Source organism: Eutrigla gurnardus (genome assembly GCF_963514095.1).
Source record: "Eutrigla gurnardus genome assembly, chromosome: 2".
In the NCBI taxonomy this organism is placed as follows: domain Eukaryota; kingdom Metazoa; phylum Chordata; class Actinopteri; order Perciformes; family Triglidae; genus Eutrigla; species Eutrigla gurnardus.
In genome coordinates this window covers 20,343,060-20,365,191 of record NC_139916.1, presented here as the reverse complement: position 1 = coordinate 20,365,191, position 22,132 = coordinate 20,343,060, and the positions used below count along the sequence as shown (strand labels likewise).

General features: G+C 42.2%; 4 protein-coding genes across 10 annotated transcripts; 3 read left to right on the top strand and 1 right to left on the bottom strand.

Moving 5' to 3' along the window:
* Positions 1-1,274: 1,274 nt before the first annotated feature.
* Positions 1,275-8,258, top strand: LOC311020074 (transcriptional regulator QRICH1-like). Of its 7 annotated transcripts, none has more exons than XM_084019882.1 (12): positions 1,275-1,393; positions 2,366-2,626; positions 2,743-2,811; positions 3,610-3,747; positions 3,831-4,922; positions 5,187-5,346; positions 5,438-5,592; positions 5,670-5,784; positions 5,859-5,967; positions 6,621-6,784; positions 6,866-6,956; positions 7,046-8,258. In XM_084019882.1, exons 2-12 carry the CDS (start codon positions 2,378-2,380, stop codon positions 7,233-7,235), a joined length of 2,532 nt encoding a protein of 843 aa, XP_083876008.1. In that variant the 5' UTR covers positions 1,275-1,393; positions 2,366-2,377; the 3' UTR covers positions 7,236-8,258. The 7 variants fall into 7 exon arrangements, with proteins under 7 accessions (XP_083876008.1, XP_083876007.1, XP_083876009.1 ...); XM_084019881.1 differs by lacking the exon at positions 1,275-1,393 and adding an exon at positions 1,427-1,706; XM_084019883.1 differs by lacking the exon at positions 1,275-1,393 and having other exon boundaries at positions 2,323-2,626; positions 2,743-2,805; positions 6,621-6,772.
* Positions 8,259-9,483: 1,225 nt separating this feature from the next.
* Positions 9,484-12,539, bottom strand: rpusd4 (RNA pseudouridine synthase D4). The gene is made up of 6 exons (XM_084024513.1): positions 12,037-12,539; positions 11,471-11,678; positions 11,262-11,355; positions 10,796-10,946; positions 10,599-10,696; positions 9,484-10,505 (listed from the first exon to the last, which is right to left on the bottom strand). The coding sequence occupies exons 1-6, from the start codon at positions 12,473-12,475 to the stop codon at positions 10,302-10,304; spliced, it is 1,194 nt and encodes a 397-aa protein (XP_083880639.1). The 5' UTR covers positions 12,476-12,539; the 3' UTR covers positions 9,484-10,301.
* A 326-nt stretch (positions 12,540-12,865) lies between these two features.
* On the top strand, positions 12,866-16,101 carry LOC311021123 (WD repeat-containing protein 82-like). The gene is made up of 9 exons (XM_084021485.1): positions 12,866-13,267; positions 13,417-13,517; positions 13,602-13,668; positions 14,343-14,442; positions 14,865-14,981; positions 15,094-15,249; positions 15,342-15,411; positions 15,500-15,642; positions 15,751-16,101. Exons 1-9 carry the CDS (start codon positions 13,107-13,109, stop codon positions 15,781-15,783), a joined length of 948 nt encoding a protein of 315 aa, XP_083877611.1. The 5' UTR covers positions 12,866-13,106; the 3' UTR covers positions 15,784-16,101.
* An 860-nt stretch (positions 16,102-16,961) lies between these two features.
* Positions 16,962-21,868, top strand: twf2b (twinfilin actin-binding protein 2b). Its single transcript, XM_084039808.1, has 11 exons — positions 16,962-17,337; positions 18,177-18,254; positions 18,358-18,536; positions 19,237-19,332; positions 19,416-19,520; positions 19,841-19,855; positions 19,937-19,978; positions 20,077-20,202; positions 20,468-20,618; positions 21,104-21,225; positions 21,325-21,868. Exons 1-11 carry the CDS (start codon positions 17,313-17,315, stop codon positions 21,490-21,492), a joined length of 1,107 nt encoding a protein of 368 aa, XP_083895934.1. The 5' UTR covers positions 16,962-17,312; the 3' UTR covers positions 21,493-21,868.
* The last annotated feature ends 264 nt before the right edge of the window (positions 21,869-22,132 follow it).

Sequence of the window (22,132 nt, the reverse complement as noted above, 5' to 3'; positions counted from 1 at the left end):
AACGATGGGGCTATTGTTTTCACATATGTGGATTTAAAAAAAAGAAACATGTTCTTTGTTAATAATTGACTATTAATAAAAGCTCAACTGCTGCTCACCTCAACTGCAGTTGTGTTAAGGTAAATCCCCTTTCTAAAGGATTACATTAAGTAGCACAGTCACATGAAGAGATAATGTAGGGCACTCTAGTGAAACTAGATGTTTCATGCCAACTCACTGGCTTTATAGTCTGAAACGTATGCACATGCAAGGGTTTATGCCAAACATGACATGACATACAGTATATGGAGAGTAGGCTCGATTGTACCCAGAGCCTACTATATACTAAAATGTTTATATCTCTAGATTCATCATAACATGCTGTCGCTATCATTGTAAGCAATTGTATTTAAGAACAAATACTGATAGGCTATACATATATTACTCCCACCACCACTTCCAGCAGAGAGCCCCTGCAGTCTGCAGCAAGTGTGGGAATTAACTCTTTCCCATCCAGGGTGTAGAGGGCATAGACTATGCACACAGTACATCTGTGCTGGTCCACCTTAAGAGGGGCAAGAGGCAGTTTGTTGTGGAGAGTACTGGGGGAGGCCCTCAGTAGCACATGCCTGGCTCTTTAAGGCAGACTGGGGAAGTTAGATTTTTGTTAAAGGTACATGCATTCAAATGCTGACCAGGCGCCACAAGAGCATCCGTGGGAAGCATTAAACGCTGCTGCAGCTCAGATATGTTTATGTGTTCGTTTAAATGACTCAACCGGGAACTTGGTTTCAAGAGTCCTGTTTCACAAAGTCAAAAATGTAGTGATACCAGCTGTAGTCGAATAAAATAAGGTACAATTAGTGACTTTTACAGAGCTTTCAACCACATCTGATAGGTATTGTGACATATAGAGATTATAACGAGGCCACAAATACAATTCAGCAAAAAATAAAGATTGAAGTGAATTGTAAATTTCACATTTACTATTCATCCATCCATCATCTACCTGACATCGTATTATGTGAATACATACGTCCACTTTCCTTTCTGTAATTTCTCTTCTGCCCCCCCTCTCTACTTTTCAGTGCCAGATAGAAAGCAATTAGAGGGTAACAAATAAAAGTGGTAGGTAAGACTGTTTGGGCTCCAAATCACTCAATACTGGTGTGAGGGATTTTTAACAACTTGTGAAATGTAAAGCATCGTTATCCTACAGCTTGCTGGCTCATCTAAATGCCGTGATGCCATGATCTCCCAGGATGGGAACTTGTGTTAACAGGACACCGCGGCAGGCCGTCACTGGCAGAGCAGTCTGGACGGGAGTCGCGTAATTTTCGAGGCCTAACTTCCGTCATTTTTACATCTCACGGGATAAACACGGTGGAGGTTTTCGCATGTGTGGCTGTCGAGTGTAGGTTATAGTAATACCCAGTCGGGATCCGCCTGGACACATAAATCTGTGCTTTGTGCTGGAGCTGTGAAACTTGTTTTTACGCCGAGGCGTGCCTGGATCTCAGCCCGCAATAAGCAGACGTCAGACCTCGCCTTGCTCGCTGCCGCTGTAAAATCTTTATCGCAATCTATATCACAGCAGCGTTTTTTGCGAGATTACAACGCCGCTACGCGCACTATGTAGCTACGCGAACGGTGTGCTGGTGTTTTTCGGCTTTTTAGTTTTAAACGCCGTGCCTTGGCGGAAAGGAGAGGATTTCGTTTTATTTAAGGTAGCATGACAGGATCCAGAGCCACCGAGCTAGGCTAGCTAACGTTAGCACAATGATAGCTAGCGTCATGTTATTTATGCAATGAATGGACTGTTGCTTTAATGTTTGCTAACTTGTGCTATGGGTGAATGCTAACTGTAAACGTTAAAGCGGATATCACAGTGGTGTTTAATACAGTCGGTGGTTGCTAACAAGCCCAACTCTGTGTGGGCTGTGACAAAACAGTTGCCTTGCTAGCATCGCGAAGCTAGCTTGCTAACCACTAGCTGTAATGTAGAAACTATTATCAGACAGTCGGGGCACAGAGTTAGGCAAATACATCGTCAACATTTTAAACAAACCCGACTTTCACTTTATAACAATTTACCGTGAGCTGTGAGCTACATATGTGCCTGTAATGCTCAACTAGAAAAAAGTTGAATGTAGCATAGCACAGTAATAGTATTTACGTTAAATGCACTTTGTCCCACATGCTATGCCCTCCCGTTTAACTATTAGCGATATACATGATCATTTTAAGATAATTATGTAGTGCTTATATAAGCCCTCCATATTAGAAATGTTATTCATCATGTGTTTGTGCTTTCGATGCAATGTAAATGTTAGTATTTATTTATTTATTTTTTTACTTGAATTTGAAAATGCATCTTTTTTTTAAGTTCAATTTTAGGATGAACGAGCAGGACAGTGGGGTGGTCTCCTTCGATGAGTATGTGCGGCAGAAAGCCCGCACTGTGCCTCAGCACAGGATGAAGGAGTTCCTGGAGTCTCTCGCCAAGGGCCCAGAGGTGCTGCAGGAGTTCAGTCAGCAGGGAGGGACAGCCACCACCACAGCCATGGTGTACCAGCAGCAGGGTGCCAACTGTGTCTACACAGACAGCACAGAAGTGGCCGGCTCTCTCTTAGAGCTGGCTGGTCCGGTAAGAGCAGGTCCTTTTTTGTTGTGGTTGATGATGTTGAATTATATTATTGATACTCCTTACTGTGCTGCAATCTGCTGCACATCATATATCTATGTGCTTTATGACTGGTACAGGTGACCTCAGCAGAGATTTCACCTCATCTGTCTGCGCACCAAGAGTCTGAACAGCACCTTCAGGTGCAGGTTAGTTTATATACCAATGTCAGTGACATATAATGTTAAAATTGCACAAGACATATGGGGGTTCGGCAGGGTGCAGAATTGTAAAGCGCAAAAGTAGCTCAGCTCTTAATACTTTCACCCACGCGCTGTTGAAAAATATGTGCGGAAGGATTTAGGATTATAATTCAATACCTAAATTTCAGATTCCATTTCTGTTCAGATGTGTTTATAATATTTACAGTTAGATATTCTATTGTTACTTATTTTAGGTAACTCCAAATCTTCAAATGTAATAATACATCTACATTACAACTAATATGCATAGTTTATTAAATGTGATATGCTTCAGGAATCCAATTTGTAAAACATCCCTAAGTTCTTTATTTTCTAGGGGATATAAGCCTCCTTGCTTCTTCCTGGTTATTGATAGGTTGTGGCTGCACATCTCCATTTCTATAATGTTGTGTCTGTCACTGTGTATGTACAGAAATTCCATAATATACAAATACTATATTGGGAATTTTCACTTTAACAAAAACCATAAAGTAACTTGGTTACATTCACTGATACACTGTGACTAGTGGGCTGTTTGACCTGCTCACTATTAGTAGTTACTAAAAAAAAGCAAAAGCTGCAAGTAGTTTTTGTTTTAGTACAGCTTCACATTTTATTATCAGAAATATAATTAATGTAATTGTTCATAATTAATTGTTTTAATTGTTCATAAAGCAGAGTGAAATGTAAGGAAAGGAATTTTGTGACATGACTGCTGGCAAGCCTGTTAATCTTTCAATCTCTCTCTCCCTCTCTGTGTCCTAGGTCCAGATTCAGGAACAACAGGGTCAGACAGTTGGTCAGGTTCTGCAGGTGGCCTCCCCCTCTCAGCATGACCTGCAGGGAATCTCAACAGCCAACTTCATCCAGCAGGGAGAGCTCACAGAGGAGCAGCAGCAGCAGGTACGGGATTTATTCAAACATTCACCCATATCGGATGCATCCATGTGATGCTTGCTTGTGACTATGTCAAATGTGTTTCACAGATTCAGGCGCAGCTGGTTGCTGCTGTAGCCGGAGGACAACAAATCCAGTTGTCAAGTGGACAACAAATCCAGTTACAAGGAACACAGCACATTCAGCTGCCAGGCGGCCAGCAAATTCAACTTCAGGCTGGTCAGCAGATTCAGTTACAAGGTGGCCAGCATATTCAGCTACCAGGCGGCCAGCATATTCAACTACCAGGCGGCCAGCACTTTCAGCTACAGGGTGGGCAGCATATTCAGCTGCCAGGCGGCCAGCAAATTCAGCTACAGGGCGGCCAGCAAATTCAGCTACAGGGTGGCCAGCAAATTCAGCTACAGGGTGGCCAGCAAATTCAGCTACAGGGTGGCCAGCAAATTCAGCTACAGGGCGGCCAGCAAATTCAGCTACAGGGCGGCCAGCAAATTCAACTACAGGGTGGCCAGCAAATTCAGCTACAAGATGGCCAACAGATCCAGATTCAGACCATAGAGACTATGTCTCCTTCACAGCAACAGGACTCTCCCAGGGAGGCAGAGAGGAGGTCCGCCACTGTCTCAACTGTTCTTCAACCTGCTAAGAAGCGCAAGGTGGATGTCCCTCTCTCTGTGTCATATGCTGTTCCTCAGGGCCAGCAGGTGGCCACAGTCCTAGCCATCCCTCAAGGGCAGCAGCAAAGCTATGTTTCCCTACGACCTGATTTGCTCACTGTTGATAGCGCTCAACTGTACAGCACTACAGGAACAATCACAGGTCCCACAGGTGAGACCTGGACCATCCCTGTTTACTCCACTCCCCAGCAGCAGGGGGTCACTCACATTGCCATACCACAGGACACATACAGCACAATGCAGGTTACCACCACCAACGGGAAGGACAAAATGTCCCCCGGTTCCTCAACGTCCACAGACGTGCAGTCGGTCTCCACTGGGACACAGGAAGAAATAGTACAGACCCTGTTCCCAGCGCAGTTCATGAACGGGAACATTCACATCCCTGTGGCAGTGCAGACCGTAGGAGGGACGTACAACGCTGCACAATCGGTACACATATGGGACCCAAATCAACAGCAGAGCCAAGGAGAAGACGGACAAGAGCAGCAGCTCCATCTGCAGGTATGTAATCCATAGCTCAATGCATTAAAGTGACAAACAATCTTAAAATTCAGGAAACACTTCATTAAGTGTAATGACCCATTCAAACCTGCGTATTGTGTTTGAAATAGCCCTGTTTCTGTTTAACTTACGTGATCATTGCTACTTAATTTTACTATTATCCAGCTGAATTATCATCATGTGATTACAAAGATGCTCTTTATCCTCGCAGCCCTCTTTCCCAGAAAGCATTAACTACACGCTTTTATTTTTGGTGTCATGCAGGGTCAGTTAGAGACGGAGAGTCATGCTGAACCACCTACAGAGATTATGGTTCCTGTATGCCTAAAGCCAGAGGAAGGCCTGGAGGTCTGGCGCCTTTGGGTGAAGCGAAAAAACACGGAGCTAAACAAACTGGAAAAGACTAAGCTTGCGCCCATAGGACGTAGGTCGACTAACAATTATTTGAACACGGATTCATATTTAACTGTTGTCACACAACACGATACCTGATGATGTCTCATCTCTGCTTACAGGTCGTCAGCCCCTGCGTTTTCAAGAAGACTTGGTGTCTAGTGCAGTAGCTGAGCTTAATTTGGGTCTTTCCCTGATGACACAGGAGGCTAGAGGCTCCAACGAAGAGCAATTCACATCTGATGTTCTATATTATGTATTCTTGTGCATACAAAAGGTAAGTACTCCTGTGCACAAAGGGTGTATCATGCCAAAAGTCTGTCTACTTTTAACCTGCGCATCTTTTTTCTTTAGTATCTCTCCGAAAATGGACGTGTGGATGATGTTTTCTCTGATCCATATTACACACGTTTTTGTGGATGTTTACATAAAATTCTGGATGGTTGGAAACCCAGTGTGCATCCTTTAGGTAAGAGACGTCACATGTACATTTTTATTGAACTGTTTTATAGAAAGATTTGCTCATTGTGTTTTCCTCCTTAGGTTATGTCATCCCAAGTCATGTGACAGAGGAGATGCTGTGGGAGTGTAAACAGCTTGGTGCACATTCACCAGCCACATTGCTCACAACACTAATGTACTTCAACACTAAGTGAGTAACCACATCTCAGCACTTCATAACCTCAAACTGTCTTCTTTAAAGTGTAACTACCGGTAGGTCTGAGCCTATGTCTACCAACTGCATCATTTAAATGAGTGAGAAATAGATTTTCCTATGACGAAAGCCTCAATGCAACGTCAACAAATTTAGGAAAATAGCGACATGGCATGGGGCAGTAAATTACTTGACAAATGAGACAAAAACTACAGATAATCATTTATTCACCCTGTTTTGTTATGTGCTGATGGCGTCATTTCCAGTCCACGGGAGGGATAGAACAGACTTGTACTGTGATTGTAATGCTACACAGTGGTTACGTAAAAAGTAAACTGACTATAGACTGCGGGGAGAGGCGAGGAGGGAGGTCTGATTAGAGGGCCTCAACATTCTCTTATTTCATAACATAGATTAATCCTATACAGTTAACTTTATCTCAGAATTAGCCTTGCAAGATTAATGAGTATAAAGAGTAGATGGTGTTTTTAGAAAATGTCATCGCTCAAATGACTCTTTAAAGATTCTGTAAGAAATATCGATATTAACACCAGCATTGTTTGTGTCATTTAGTTTATAGCTTTAAAGGAAGTTTAACTCTTTAATGCCAGACATGTATTTAAATGTAACTACTGTTTGGTTTGTCACAGGCATTTCCACTTGACAACACCCGAGCAGCACATGAAAGTAGCTTTCTCTAAGGTCCTAAGACACACAAGGAAGAACCCCACTAATGCCAAGGATAAAGCAACCAGCATCCGTCTTCTCAAAGGACAAGGTCCAAACAGCGCCGGACAGAAAGGTGCAACATTCAGTAAGCCTCATGTGGAAGTCTTGATATTACTCACAGCCTTTGACAGCAGAAGTTGCTGAGTCATTTTGGTGTGTGTTTCAGGAACTGATGACATGTATGAAGAGCAGACGGAGGATCCTGAGAACCCTCTCCGCTGCCCCATTAAACTTTATGACTTTTATCTCTTCAAATGGTGAGTGACATTTAAAACGAGGGTAACTAGATCATTCTTCACTGTGAATATACTAAAAACACTCTTTATATTTAACCTTCCTTTTCCAGTCCTCAAAGCGTTAAGGGACGCAACGACGCATACTACATGACTCCAGAGCCTGTTGTCGCGCCAAACAGCCCGATGTGGTACTCATCCCAGCCCCTTACGCCTCAGCAAGTGGAGCACGTGCTGGCCCGCATCATTGTGGTCCGAGAAATCCAGGAGATCATCGGCATTAGTCCGGACATTATGGGCTAAACTGAGAGGACTGAGGACTTGTGGGAGCTTGTTCTCCAGTCACTGATTGTTGACTATGCAGTATCCATCCTGACTATAAACCTCAATGACCTTTATCTCAAATCAAAGGGAACAATCATTAATTCTGTGAAGAGTGCATTGTGACAGCAAAGATTTTTTCCCCTCTTCTTAAATGTTTGTTTTCAGCTGATGGGTTGGGCTGTTCTTTCTCTCATGACTACCTTTGCAAGCCATTGCCTTTATAACCTTTAAACTGGCAAGTACGGGAGACTTCAGTCTTACCACTGCTGGACTATGATTGACCTCCTGCCCTCTGCAGAGGTCTTACATTTTCCTGTAAAAGTATCAAACTGATATAAGGATATTTAACCCTTCACCACATATTTTACAGATCATTTACAACATCCTGCGTCTTTTCAAAGTCCAACTATGATCTTTATGGACAATTATAGGGACCACTTCTCAAAACCTTTTTGTATACTGACTGCATTTTGAATCATGTATTGATACATTTGAGCTGAAGAACTTGTGCCTGTTTTTCAAAAATGACGTTATAATTTATGCTTGTGGATCATGGAGTGAGTCAAACCTCAGATATTCACAAGGTCAAAGTGCTATATTGTAGTTGTTTGGGAGATTGGAAACATTTTTTTTCTCAGGTCAAAGCTAGCGATGTAAACACCCATCAAGGATTTTTGCCAAGTCATTCCTGGATGTATGTATAGTAGGTTATAAAACAGGACATGCAGATGGAAACGCCTTTGTTTAGCTAAGACAGTATTAATCCTTGTATCAGTTGTCATGACAATTCAAAAATGAAGAGTATTTAGCCCTGTGTTGTCTGTGGAAGTGCAACTCTGACCCTTGAAGTGAGGAGTAGTTGTCGGACTTTTCAAAAATGACTTGTCACACGATTTAGCGTCCACAGCCGAGTGGTGCCTCCCATGAGATGATGCTAGAAAAAAAGTAGTTGTGATACAGTTCTGCTTCATTTGTTTATGACTAAAAATTAGTTATACAGCACTGTACTGTCATTTTCTCTTCCTTAATATTACAGTGTCACCATTAGGCTTGGGCGGTGTTAAGGTATAACACGGTGTTTAGAAAACCAACGCTGTTATTTTCAACACCATCAGAAATACAGATGCTGCGCTTGATGCCATATTGATGTGATGTGTTGTAGTACACATCATCTGCCACCAGAGGTCATCTATAGTAACAGGCAGTTGCAACTCAGTGTTGCCATCTTTTGTTGACTTAAATAGTTTATATTTTATAGTAGGGATGTCACTTTGGTTAATTTTGCTTTCGAAAACAAGCAATTTAACGTGACATACATGAGGCTGCAGGTGCAGCCAATGATCAGCTGATAATCATTTGATCGGTGGTCCCTCTGTTTTGGATCAAGAGAGATCAGATGACTCATTGACTTTGGATTTAACCTTTTTATATCATGGTTAGTTTGCTTTCAAGCTCTTTAATTCACTCTTAAAGTGATACTACAGAGAACTATGTGGTGCTACAGAGCTTGCCATAGTGCGCCTTTCTGAGCAGCTCAATTGGTTCATTTATAGATGGAAATTAACCTACCGACTACCGACTTGCGTAACTTGTCAAAAACGTCCTGGTTTACCAGTGACATCCCTAGTTTGTGATAGGGATTTTTGTAGGCAAACCTGAAAATAGGCATCACACTGGTTCCCTCAACAAAGATTTGGGTGATTGCAAAATATAAACTCTGTAGCAAGTTGATACTTTAAACATTCTAATTTGTGAAGATTACCTTACAAAACAACTTTAAGGATTTTTCCAGTGTGAATGCAATTGCCAGAAGTAAAAAGCTAGTGTTATGTTAGGGTATAAAGGAACTACACCACTGTCACAGGACCTGGACGTCACAACCACATGGTGCTACCCGACTTTTTCATTTGTGACCTGCTCTAGCTAGTGGTCATGGCTGAGGCTACTGCCAAACTTGCATCCTTTTTCAAAGACAACAGAAAAAAACAAAACCACTAGAAGCCAGACCACGTACAGCAGTGCAGCCTAAATGCTGGTGTACGTACCAGTGCTGTCAGGTCTAGCATGAGGGACAAGATCCATGAGTGTCATTGAGTGAAGTTGGCACAAGAAGGAAAATAATTAATATTCTCTCGCAGAGAATAACTATAGGCTAATGTATACCTGTTAACTTTATAACTTGATTGGTATGTACAGTACATGCGTGCAACAGCATAACTTCATGCACATATTAAGAACACACAGCTCTGCCCTCTAGCAGGCTTTGCTAATTGTTAAAACCTGAGGCAAAGTCCATAGGGATCAAATGAACCCCCAGCTGGGCCCGAACCAAAAACTAGTCCGAACCCACACACCAGGGACACCTCGGCCTGCTCCAGATGAGGTTCCCCCAGCAGTGCATCAGGCGCTGAATGTGACATTGAGCCAGGAGTCATGTCCCCAAGACACAACTGCAAAAAGGTGGATGTAGAAGAGCCAGAGACAGCAAGGTGTCCTCCACTGAGCAATGCCATCAACGAAGCGGATCCAGAGTAGAGAGCGCCCTTAAACTCTCTGAGAGAAGGCAACCCACTGCTTTATAACTCCCCAGTGACCACTGTGCTATAAGGTGGTCTTATGTATTTTCATTACTTTTTTCCTCCCATTGGTTGTACTATAAAGTGTGGCACACACATTTGGGTTGTTTCTTAAATGCTGAACTCCTACAGTGGTTGAAACATGTTTGCTCTTTCAATGATTTAGCCACTATAATAAAGGCTTTTTAATATTTCCTTGTTCTAAGATTAGGGAGTGCCTGGACTGCCTCCCTGTTGAAGCCCTATAACCTGCTGAGAAGAAAGCCAACTGCTGACGATCATGGCGGGCTGAGGGGTAGACTTGATAGACTTCTCAGACCGTTGGCTTCTCTCGTAAGCATGAGCCCCAGCCCAACCTATCCCCTACTCCCGCAGCACTCTCTTACTTTATTTCCAATTTATTTTTGAATGGTACATATGATACACCGATGCCCACATCATTGAGACATCACTTGGATCGATGAGGTGGTTATTTGTGGTCCTTTTCATCAGGCAAAGTTAAATGCAGTCGATTCAACGTCTGTGTGAAGTATTTGGGTAGGGGACACGACACGCTGATGTCGGCTCCATTGGTTCCTGGCAGTGTCAGCTGTCGAGCAAGCACATGGAGGGGAAGATACCGGATCTTGCTCTGTTCCAATCCAAGCTTTCCCAGAACACGTTCCGGTAATTTCTGTACACCAAAATGAACACAATTTTGATTTAGTCTACAGGTATACACTTGGAAAAGGAAAAGGAATAACTGTAGCTCTACAACATATTTTACCTGGGGTGCCAGTTTGCTCCAGTTAGAATATTTGTGGTCACCAAGAATGGGGCACGTCAGAGCAAGTGCCATGTGAACCCTCATCTGGTGCTTCCCTCCTGTGGACATAAGGAAGACAAAAGTATCCAGTCATCGTAAAAAGAAACGCAACAAACCGAGTTGGCAGTTATTTCCTGCAACAAAAGCACCAGTCTTACCAGTAAAAGGCTGGAGCTCCACAAGGCTGCAACCACCGCTGCTGTCCAAGACTCTGTACTTGGTCACTGCAGGCTGGGCTTGCCGATGACTGCGGACTTTGGTCACACCGTCGCCGGCATCATTCATTCTGAAAATAGGACTGAGAGCCATCTGAAATACAAAAAAAAAAGTTAACATGAATAGTTCTACAATAACGCCAAAATTAATAATTATAAAATGAGTAGTAATTTAATTGAAACAACTGTAAATAGCCAATAAACTTGTGACAGCAGACAAAAACCCTAAAGATTTAATTGAATATATGACATGAAACACAAAAGAAAGCAGCTCTTTGCATTTGTGAAACTAAAACCAGTCCTTTTTTCAAAATGACTACAGCAATTAAATATCACACATGGAGGTGTGAGGTGATTTACCGACGACCAACTAGTTATTGCAGCCTGAAAACCACAAAAGAAGAGACACCTTGTAGTGTGGCCGAGAGCCTGTGACCTCTCTCTCTATGATGGGAATGTCGATCACTCCCTCAGATGGAACAGGTACACCAACGGTGACGACCCTGAGGAGGCACAGCGAACACGTGAGAGATCAACAAACACGTGAACAACACGGACGCACAAGCATTAACTCCTATTTTAACCAGTCTTTCTTCTATCCCCACAAATGTAACTTACCAGTACTTTCTCTGTATTTGGTTGTTTCTGTCAAGGTTCACTATGTGCTCCACTACTTTTTCCGTCCTGGCCAGGAGGAGAGCTCCTGTTGTTTCCTTCTCCAGCCTCAGGCAGGGGAACAGCTGATACTCTGACTTGATCTTTGTCCCGTCCATCATTTTGGAGAGAACAGGGAGCACAGAAGAGACGGACATGGCCCCACAGTCATCTGAGAGCAACGACAATGAATGTACATGTGTTCAGCTCAGATTCTCAAACTTTAGCATGATTGTACATTTACGGTCAATGTGTTGTACGTAAAACCCCTTTTCCAATCCTGATGCTGTAATAATACACCATATGCTACAATCATTGGAACACAACCCCACCAATATACTGACAAACCAATATTATTGGCCAATATTTGAGTATTATCAGCATGGGCACATACATTATTGTATGTGACGTTCAAAGAAATGTATGTGAGATTGTAACGAAAACTCTATTTTACTGCAACATTAACGTTACTCAGAGACACATCGGTGTGAATCAACCATGTTAACCGTCTCCGGTTCCTGTGGGTTTACCTCGGACAGGAACACCGTACGGTTTGTTGACGACCACCACGTCCTTGTCCTTGTACAGCACTCCTCTGTGGAGGTGTTTGGCCAGCACGTTGGGGTGAACGCGTTGTAGCTGCAGACTGAACCGTTTCAGCTCCATCACCCTTTTCTGCTGGTCGGACAGCGGACGCTCTGCCGCCTGTGGCTTCGTCCTCTCCTGCGGCTTCGTCCTCTCCTGCTGGACCTTCCGCGCCAGGTCGATTGCCCTCAGCCGGGGTTTCTCTGTTGTGTCGGACCCCGGAGCCTGTTTCGCGGCGGTGGTCTGGCTCCGGCTGAGGTGTGGTGCAGTGTCCGGACCGCGGCGGCAGTTTGTCGGCAGTTTTACCCGAGAGAAGGCGATGCCGAGCCCGGAGGTCCAATAGCTACAGGCAGTTCTCCTACAACTGTTCATGGTGGTGTTCATCTTCACATGAGCTAGGAGATGCCAACAAACTCCAGAGGACACATGCTCGCCGTTTCCGGCTTCCGACTTCCGGGCCGCACCTTTCAGAATAAAGGTAAATGGGCGTTTCGCATTTAAAAAAAAGGCAAGCAAACATACAAATTCAATAGTTATGGTTATAGTTGTGAGTTTGGTTGAACCTACATTCTTTCAGTCACATACGCGCAAGTGTTGGAGTTGACGTTGTTGCAGACCGGATGAAACCTTACTTTCAGCCGAGACTTCCTGAGGTGGTGTGACGTATTTCCCTTTTCTGATAGTAGGTGTGCTCGTTTCATTCCCGTTCGCTGCACGGTTTGTTGGAGCCACAGATGGTAATGGTGTTTGGAGAAGACCGCCCACCTGGTAGATAATGACGTGCAACCCGAACGTGTTGTTGTCACGCCGAGCTGCTCAATGGTTGCAGTTCGTAACGTTTGGTTTTATTTCGTTGTTTCTTTCATTGTAAGAATTTGCGCCAAGACTATTTGATGATATTGAGGGAGAAATGACTCGCAGGCTTCATTAAAGCCGATGGCGACGTTTCCTTGCCGGTGTTACCAGGGTTTCACACGGTAGCCTATATGCTATTTTGTATTAAATAGCTGCAGACATGAAGATCACAGACAGCGTGTTACGAAGTTTCAGGATTGCCAGAACATATAAAGAAAATGCACAGAAAGTAAACTGTGTGGACTTCAGCCCAAATGGTGAAAATGCGATATCAAGCAGCGACGACGACTGCATTGTGTTATATAACATCCGAGAAGGGAGGTGAGAGACCAATGTTATTATCCCATTTATACATATGATCAATTCCCATTTCTAAATGGTTTAAACGTCTTGAGAAGAACTGGTCCACATGAAGGCATGTGTTCACTACGGGTCATCAGCTGATCAATACATAATCTGTGATTTGTCAGGCCTGAAAGGACCCTCTTCAGCAAGAAGTATGGAGTCGACCTCATCCGCTACACACATGGGGATGCACAGACGGTGGTCTACAGCTCCAACAAACTAGATGGTATACAAACACACAGTACATTACAAATATATGTGTGCCGATATGTTTTAAAAAGTAAAATACTGATTTTGTGTCTTCGTGTAGATACCATCAGATACCTGTCCCTCACTGACAACAAGTACATCAGGTATTTCCCAGGTCACACTGCAAGGTGAGTAAAAAAGGATGTGAACAAAGTAGTCTTTTTTTCCACTCACAAAGCAATCACACTAGCTGGAAAAGTAAAATCAAAGTATATGCACATTTAAAATGCCCATCACAATATCCTATCATCAAATGGCCAACCAACAGTCCAACATTCAAGATATTCAGTTTACTATAATGTTAAGATGAGGAAAAGCACCAAAACATTCGGTCTGGGAAGCTTTTTTTTAACTCCCAAAATGGCTTAAATTATCAATTGACTATCAAAATAGTTGATACATTTTCTGTCAATTGACCAATCGATAAATAGATTTATCATTGCAAACTAACACTTGTTTACTGGATGACTTGCAGAAACATGGAAGCTACAATGTGCTTGAACATCTCAAGATGTACATTTTAATAATTCTTTCAAGATGTTATTTTAACAATCTTATTACAAGCTTGGGAAAAATAAAACGTTCAAATTTTCATTCAGTGTTTTACAAATACACAAAGAAAGTCGTATTCTTAACAGCATGAATAGAAGCTCGTTTACCTCTTTCATCGCATCAACCCGTTACGCTGTTCTCCATCATTAAGTTTCACTTTGTCTTATCTGGTCTTTTCTGTCTCATTTTAGCTCTTTAAATTGATAGTTTGTTACTCAACGGTTCAAATTTGTTTCTTTTGTGATTTCAGAGTTATTGCTCTCTCAATGTCACCAGTAGATGACACATTTATCTCGGGCTCCTTGGACAAAACGATCCGGATCTGGGATCTGCGTGCTCCCGACTGTCAAGTGAGTAGTCCGGCTGGAACCTTACACTTCCTCTGCTCTCTGTTACTCAAGTGTATAGTTACAGCTACTGCCTCAGGTGTTTCTGCTGTAGTTTCAGGACTTCCCAGATGACTGCGCATCAAGGTAGTGTACATCAGTAGCTAAAATAAGCATTTTTAATAAGCATTTGTTCTGTGACCACTGGGTGTCCCCAGACCTGCCATCTCAACTAAAACACATGCTGGAAGAAATATTACTGCCAACAAAGTCTAAATGGAAGGAAATACATTAATAAGAACTATGTATGACAGAAATTAGTAGTTGTGATCATTAACTAGGAAGGGGCTGAAATGTATGGAAATACTGTTGCAATATCATCATCAAAATCCAGACTTCCTGTTCAGCTTCTCACATTTTCTTCTTTGGATTTGTTTGTGTTTCAGGGTTTGACTAATCCACTGGGAAAACCTGTCTGTTCCTTTGATCCTGATGGGCTAATATTTGCTGCAGGGGTGGAGTCACAGGCCATTAAGCTGTACGATCTCCGTGCTTTTGACAAGGTAACATGCATATTACTGTGTAAGCAGTTCAGTGGGATTTGACCTTCATACACCTGCTTGATTTTATTCTCATCTACTTTGTTTATAACGCGTGTAACCCTTCTGTGAAAAGGGTCCCTTTGCCTCCTTCGAGACGAGGTTTAATCGCGCCTGTGACTGGACTGGACTCAAATTCAGTAACGATGGGAAACAGATTCTCATCTCCAGCAATGGAGGGATGATTCGTGTCCTGAACGCTTTCAATGGATCTGTGCAGCACACTTTTTCTGTAAGAGACGTATAGTTATTAACTCCCATTGCCACAAACCTGTCTGTATATCAGCCGACTTGAAGGTGTTTGCTTTCCTTGCTCGTTTTTAGGGCTACAACAACAGTAAAGGCATCTCCCTGGAGGCCTGCTTCACTCCCGATTCTCAGTTTGTCATGATTGGTAAGCCTAAATACGTCAGTTTGAATGTTTTTGTCTCCTCCTGTAAGACTTCTGTTATAATTGAGATAAAATGGGTCGTGTTGTTCAGGTTCAGAGGATGGCAGAGTCCACGTTTGGAGCACTGAGAGTGGGATGAAGGTGGCTGTGCTGGATGGGAAACATCCAGGACCCATCAACACCCTGCAGTTCAACCCCAGATACATGACGTTCGCCAGCGCCTGCACTAACATTGTAAGATCAAACATATCACATCAGTCTTTTGTGTACAGTAGCTGCTTGTGGATGAACTGCTGTGAACAGAGTGCACATTCATACTTTCTTCTTCTGTTCTCTTAACAGACATTTTGGCTCCCGTGTCTCGACGACTCGTAGACGGACATCGCCCAAGTGCGTCTTTGTTTTAAAACACATCACCATCATGCAGGGTTATATACTGGATCGCCTTCCTCAGCCTGATAAGAACCTCGTGGCCTGAAAATGTTTTCTTTTACTTAGTACCTGCAGTGTTTTAAAACTTTTTGAAGTGTTAAACAGAATCCACATACCTCAGTTTTTTAAAATGCAATTCAGGTACATTACATTCTGTTAACATTCTAACCCTATATCTTGATATTTCATGTGAAATGTAATTAATAATCTGTGGTTTTATTGTTTGAATATTTCATAATAAAGTGTTTTAAATTTATATAAGAGCAACTGTTTTTTTAAAAGCCAAACGATTCATTTATTTTCAAAATACTTTCTGATACATTTTCTCTCTATTGTCTAACTGACTCTCTAGTACCAATACACACACATTTACTCTATACTTACTATAATACAACCCATAGAAAAAATACTTACATTGATTGCGCAAATTTCTCATTGAAACTTTAAACAGAATTAATAATAGAGTCTTTGTAAATGTGATTTTTTTTAAATAGTTAGGATTAATATATTTTTTGCTCAGAACAATGACACACTGAGCTCGATTAACACATGCAGCCGTGAGAGACACGCAGGCAGGTTTTCAATTTAATGAATGGGTCTTTTTCTTTTTTTTTTGTACACATAAAGTTGCCTTCCTGAAGAAGAGGGGAGAGATGGGGGATCTGTTGAATAATGTATAGATGCTTGGGTTGTGGACTCACCACTGAGTGAATAATGGATGATCCCATCACAGGTAACCTCACAGGTACACACTAATCTTCCCCTTCCCTCCCTCCGTATGTGTGCACAAAAGATGTGTGGAAAGAGAGAAATGAGGTGGGATCGTTTGAGCATTAGGCTCTCACATTCTTAGCACTTTTTCACCCTCTGACCTGAGTGTTCAGCTCTTTGCCTCACACTTTGGGATAAAAGGTGTTTTTATCCTGGCACAAGAAACCACTCATCGTTCAATAGCGTCTGAAATGTGGCGGTCAGATTGTTGCTTGGTGTCACATTTCTGTGACCAGGTTGAGTGAATTTGAGATCAGCCAATCTATCTGAATGAGTGTTCAAATGTCTTTACATGTGATGCACTGACAACATCTCAAAACACTGGACTGACCGCTGATGTCCGAGCAGTGGGTTTCCACACGGCCTCACACGCAGTACAGGACAGGACAGCGTGTGACTCAGGAGACGCTCCCCCACCGAGACTTTTAGAGTTGTGGTCATCGATACGCAAAGAGTTTTAGATCAGCGGTTAGGGTGGCATATCCACTGACAGGCATGTTATTACTCATCAGCCACAGTTCCGCAGATTGTATTTCAAGTGTTAGGAATCTCCCGAGTCACCCTTGAGGCGTTTATGTCACTGATGCGCATGGGTCCATCTGTCTGCCATCAGTGGAGAGGCAGCCTACCCGCTGAGCCAGAAGAGCAAGGGCACAGAGACCTGGACCTGAGAGCGAGAGCGTGAAGCCGACGGCCAAAAGATGTCCCACCAAACTGGAATTAATGGTAAGTTCACTTTTTTTAAAGAGAAACTAATATATTATCTTAGTGTGCTTTTTGTGTCCAAGTCCAAATTCAGTTTATGTGCTTTTTGAAGATTATTTTTTTTACTTTTGAGCTTTGCTATAGTAATACATCCTCACAATCTCACTGATATTTACTGATAATATTCTCTGATATCCTCTTTTAAGAGCATCTTAAAGTGATCACCTGTGGATGTAGATAATTGTGGGATGTATAGTGTTAGCCTGTACAGTATACAAGTTATTCACAGTTAAAATGTTCGTCTTCTATGATATGACACCAGTCATCGTGATAATGTGAGAATGTGTTCATTGATGGATAGTTTAAGATCTACTTTTATGTGTGTGTGTGTGTGTGTGTGTGTGTGTGTGTGTGTGTGTGTGTGTGTGTGTGTGTGTGTGTGTGTGTGTGTGTTATGGCATTTGGTAATTGGAGCATCGGGGGACGGATTGGGAGAAGCATACCTCTCTCACCTGTCTCACCTGTTCTTACATCATTAATGAGACCGCTGTGTTTTGTAACCATGGTGAGAGAGAAGCAAGGAGTGTAATAAATAGCTAACTCTGGTTTTCAGCAAGAAGCCACCATTCTAGGGTTTGTGAATTGGAGGAAATTAGGTTGTTTTGTGGCTCAGACATACATTTCTCAGAGGTTCTTTGGTATATGTCCCCCATCTGAGTCACCGAGATGGCGTGACCGTCTGGCAGTGGATCAAATGTTCTCCCTGAAGTGGAGGCTCAGGTTCTTACCTACCCAACTCTGTCTCACTTGCTTTTAACCGCCCATCCTCAGTTTTGATTGTCCGCCTTATGTTACTTCAGCAACACCTGAGCTGAAAGAGTTTCTGGCCCGAGCGAGGGGAGGTGCCATCAGAATCATGAAGATTGTCATCAGAAATGGTAAATGAAACCATTCGAGAATTCATAAAGATTTGACACAAATAAGCTTTCTGTTGACTTGTTGAAACTCCTGAAATGCTGATATGCTTTATTTTGTTCACAGAGGAGTTGGTGTTAGACTCATACCGAGAGCCAGCACACAGCTGGGACAAGGATTATGATCATTTCCTGCTTCCTCTGCTCACACCTAAGGAACCCTGCTATGTCCTCTACCGGCTGGACTCCCAGAATGCACAGGGATACGAGTGGATCTTCATTGCCTGGTCGCCTGACCAATCACCAGTATGTCACTTATCACTGATCAAATTGAAAGACTGCTGCTACACTCATTTTAATAGAATATCCCTCGTAAAAAAAAAATTAAATGAGCACGAAACTTAAACTTAACTAAATTAAAAATGTCTTTAACGTTACCATTTAAAAAAAGATATTTTAAAGTGCTGCCAAAAATATATTTTAAATTAAGGCTTGGATTAATGTTTTTTATGGCATTATACAACACCTGCCTGAAACACATTCAACATGTGTTCTTAGTTACAACATTTCACCTTTAAATTAAAATTCCTGTAAATAATGACCAGATCAGAAACTAAATAAAGAAAACAAGGTAGGTACAATAAAAACACCATTGAGTCTAAGAGAATACAGTCATGTTTTATGATGTCAAATAATCATGTTTTATGTTGTCCAAAATACTAGTAGTAATTATGTGTATGATACAGTTTTTCATTTAAAAAAGTTCAAATAACTAGTTAAATATTCTTAAAATTCTGTCCCCCTTCAGCAGATTCTTATAAAGAAAATAAATAAACTGTGTCAAATTCTGCACGAAATTATTCTGCACAGTGACGTGTTTGTGTTTTGTTAGGTCTTTATAAACTTCCAAATCCTCACTCAACACAAGAAACAACTATAGAAAAATCTGAAACCATGGTAACTGAGTCTATGTCATTATCCTCCTGTCTGTCCTGGCTCCCACGAGGTGAGGCAGAAGATGGTGTATGCAGCGACCCGTGCCACACTGAAGAAAGAGTTTGGAGGCGGTCACATTAAAGATGAAATGTTTGGCACCGTCGAGGTGAGTAGAATCCCTCCAGCATGTCGACTGATCGTTGAATGTTCGACCCTTCGGCGATTAAGCGCCTCCCTGTCTGTTTGCAGGATGACCTGTGCTTCCAGGGATATCTGCGACACATGTCCTCCTGCTGCTCCCCGGCTCCACTCACAGCAGCCGAGCAGGAACTACAGCGCATTAAAGTCACAGAGGTAAAGTTTAAACAAGTCAGTCGCTTTATTTAAACAGCACACATCAACCCACAGTTGACCAAAGTTACTTTACACAGTAAAAAGGAAAACATGTAGAAGAAGTGGCACAAAAGACATAGAAAGCTAGATCATATATGTGGGTTTTTAGCCTGGATTTGAAACATTGGATGGTGGGTAGTGATGAAACATGTAGAGGGGTGCAGTTCCACATAAAATGTGTGCTCACCTTTAATGTCGAACTAAATAATACAAAGTGTCTGAATATGATACGAACCGCGTACGTAGCTCTGTACTCATTCTGTATACATCTCTTCCTGCAGGATAAAGTTGTGTGGGTACGTACAAATTCTTCTGAATATGTATTTAACTGTGCGTGGATGAGAAAGAGATTTAAAATCTGTCTTTTATCCCCACAGGATGAACGTAGACGAATTGGGACTCCAACAGCACGAGCGAGGGTTTGTTGCAATCTGTTTGACGCAATAGCATTTCATTTTCTCTCGTGTGTTGGGACATATCCACACAGAGTCTTCAATATTTCCTTTTTACCCTGAAGGTTACAATGGAGTTTGGACTAGACAAAAGGGCACAAACTCTTCAAGGTCTTGCATTCCCGTTACAAGAAGAGGCCAAACGAGCTCTGCAGCAGCTAAAGCAGAGACGCATCAACTACATACAGCTGGTAAGCTCACACAGAAAAGCTGTTTACTCGATACACAGCGTGTAACATGTAAGGAATTCTCTTTAACCAAAACGATTTTTAAAACTGTGCATCAGTGTTTGTCAGTAAAATGTGGTGAAATTGGTCATGCGTGCCTCTGAACAAAGCGTGCTTGTGTGTGTGTGTGTGTGTGTGTGTGTGTGTGTGTGTGTGTGTGTGTGTGTGTGTGTGTGTGTGTGTGTGTGTGTGTGTGTGTGTGTGTGTGTGTGTGTGTGTTGTGTTGCAGAGGTTGGATGTAGAGAAAGAGACCATTGAGCTGGTTCACACCAAACCAACAGAGACCCACGAGCTTCCCTACAGGATTCCCATAGATTCACCCAGATACCACTTCTTCATCTTCAAGCATTCCCACCAGGGCCAGCTGCAGGAGGCGCTGGGTCAGTACACTGTCTCACTCAGGTGTGGGGCCGAGTGGGGGCTAAAGCAGGGAAAGTAGCACCATGTTCTTTACTCATCATTTAGAGATATCAAGTTCCATCGTTTAGCTTTGTGTTTTCAAGACACAGAAGGGAGCTCCACGTGAATAATAAGGAAATTAAGATAAAGTAGGTATTTTATTAAAATGGTTTTTTTCAGTGGGCTGGTTCAGCAGTAAAGGCCTTTGCACAGGTCACAGGGTTGATAAGTCTTGATGAACCTCCGTCTGTTTCTTGAAGGGAGAGTTATTAAGAGGGGATCAGCAGGATGCTGGGTGTTGAAGTATTCATGTGTGAGGTGTGATCGATTGATGTGGTTTTTAAGCATCTGAGGCCGGTTTTTGTTTCAGAGCCCAAAGATTTCATCGGCAGAAATGAAAAGTAAATGTGATTCAGTGAAGTCGCAAATATCAGCTGCCTAAGTGAGGACTTTATATCTCTTCCAGTGTTCATATATTCAATGCCTGGGTACACCTGTAGTATCAAGGAACGGATGTTGTATTCCAGCTGTAAGAACAGGCTACTGGATGAGGTGGAGAGAGACTACCAGCTGGAGGTCACCAAAAAGGTACAAGACATGCAACTCACCCAGGAATAAAATGATAATAAATAATATATCTCTGTACAGATAAACAGCAAACAAGGTCACCATCATTTGTGTGTGTAGATGGAAATAGACAATGGCGACGGCCTGACAGAAGACTTTCTGTACGAGGAGGTCCACCCAATGGAGCACACCTTAAAGCAGGCCTTTGCCAAGCCGCGTGGCCCAGGAGGGAAGAGGGGCAACAAACGCCTCATTAAGGGTGCTGGGGAGAACGGGGAAGAAAGTTAGACATAATACAAAGACACACAAGACATTATACGCAAGAACACAATATCTATGTATTGACTTGTTATCTGACTGTTTAGCTCAAAGCAATTTCTTCTTTTAACTTGCAGACACACATTTCACTCTGAAATCAGGAAGAAAATAGATCCACCATAAAGCACAATTCATAAATATTTTCCTGTGGTGAAAGAAAACCTCTGAAAGTGATTTTTCCCCCCTGAAAGTGATAGCTAAGAATTATCTTAAAAATTCTCTCAAGGAACTTCTTTGTTGAATCGTACATGAACATGTGTAGAAGACATGATAAAGTGGCAGTATTGTGAGGTAGCTAATTATAAAGTAAAAAAACAGCAACAGCTATACCCGTCCACCAGCGCGTCATTACAAACTATTCAACCCTATGCACATCTAAATCTCACTAATTATTATTGTTATTAATATTGTTATTATTGTTATTATTATTATTATTATTATTATTATTATTATTATTATTATATAACAAAACAGTCAACATTCCCTATTTGCTATCTCTTGTCTCTGGATGTATTTATTTATTTATTTATTATTATCAGTAGCATCACTATTGTTGATTCAGGTATTCACAATCATCATTAAAATGCCTATGAAATACTGCTTTAGGGTG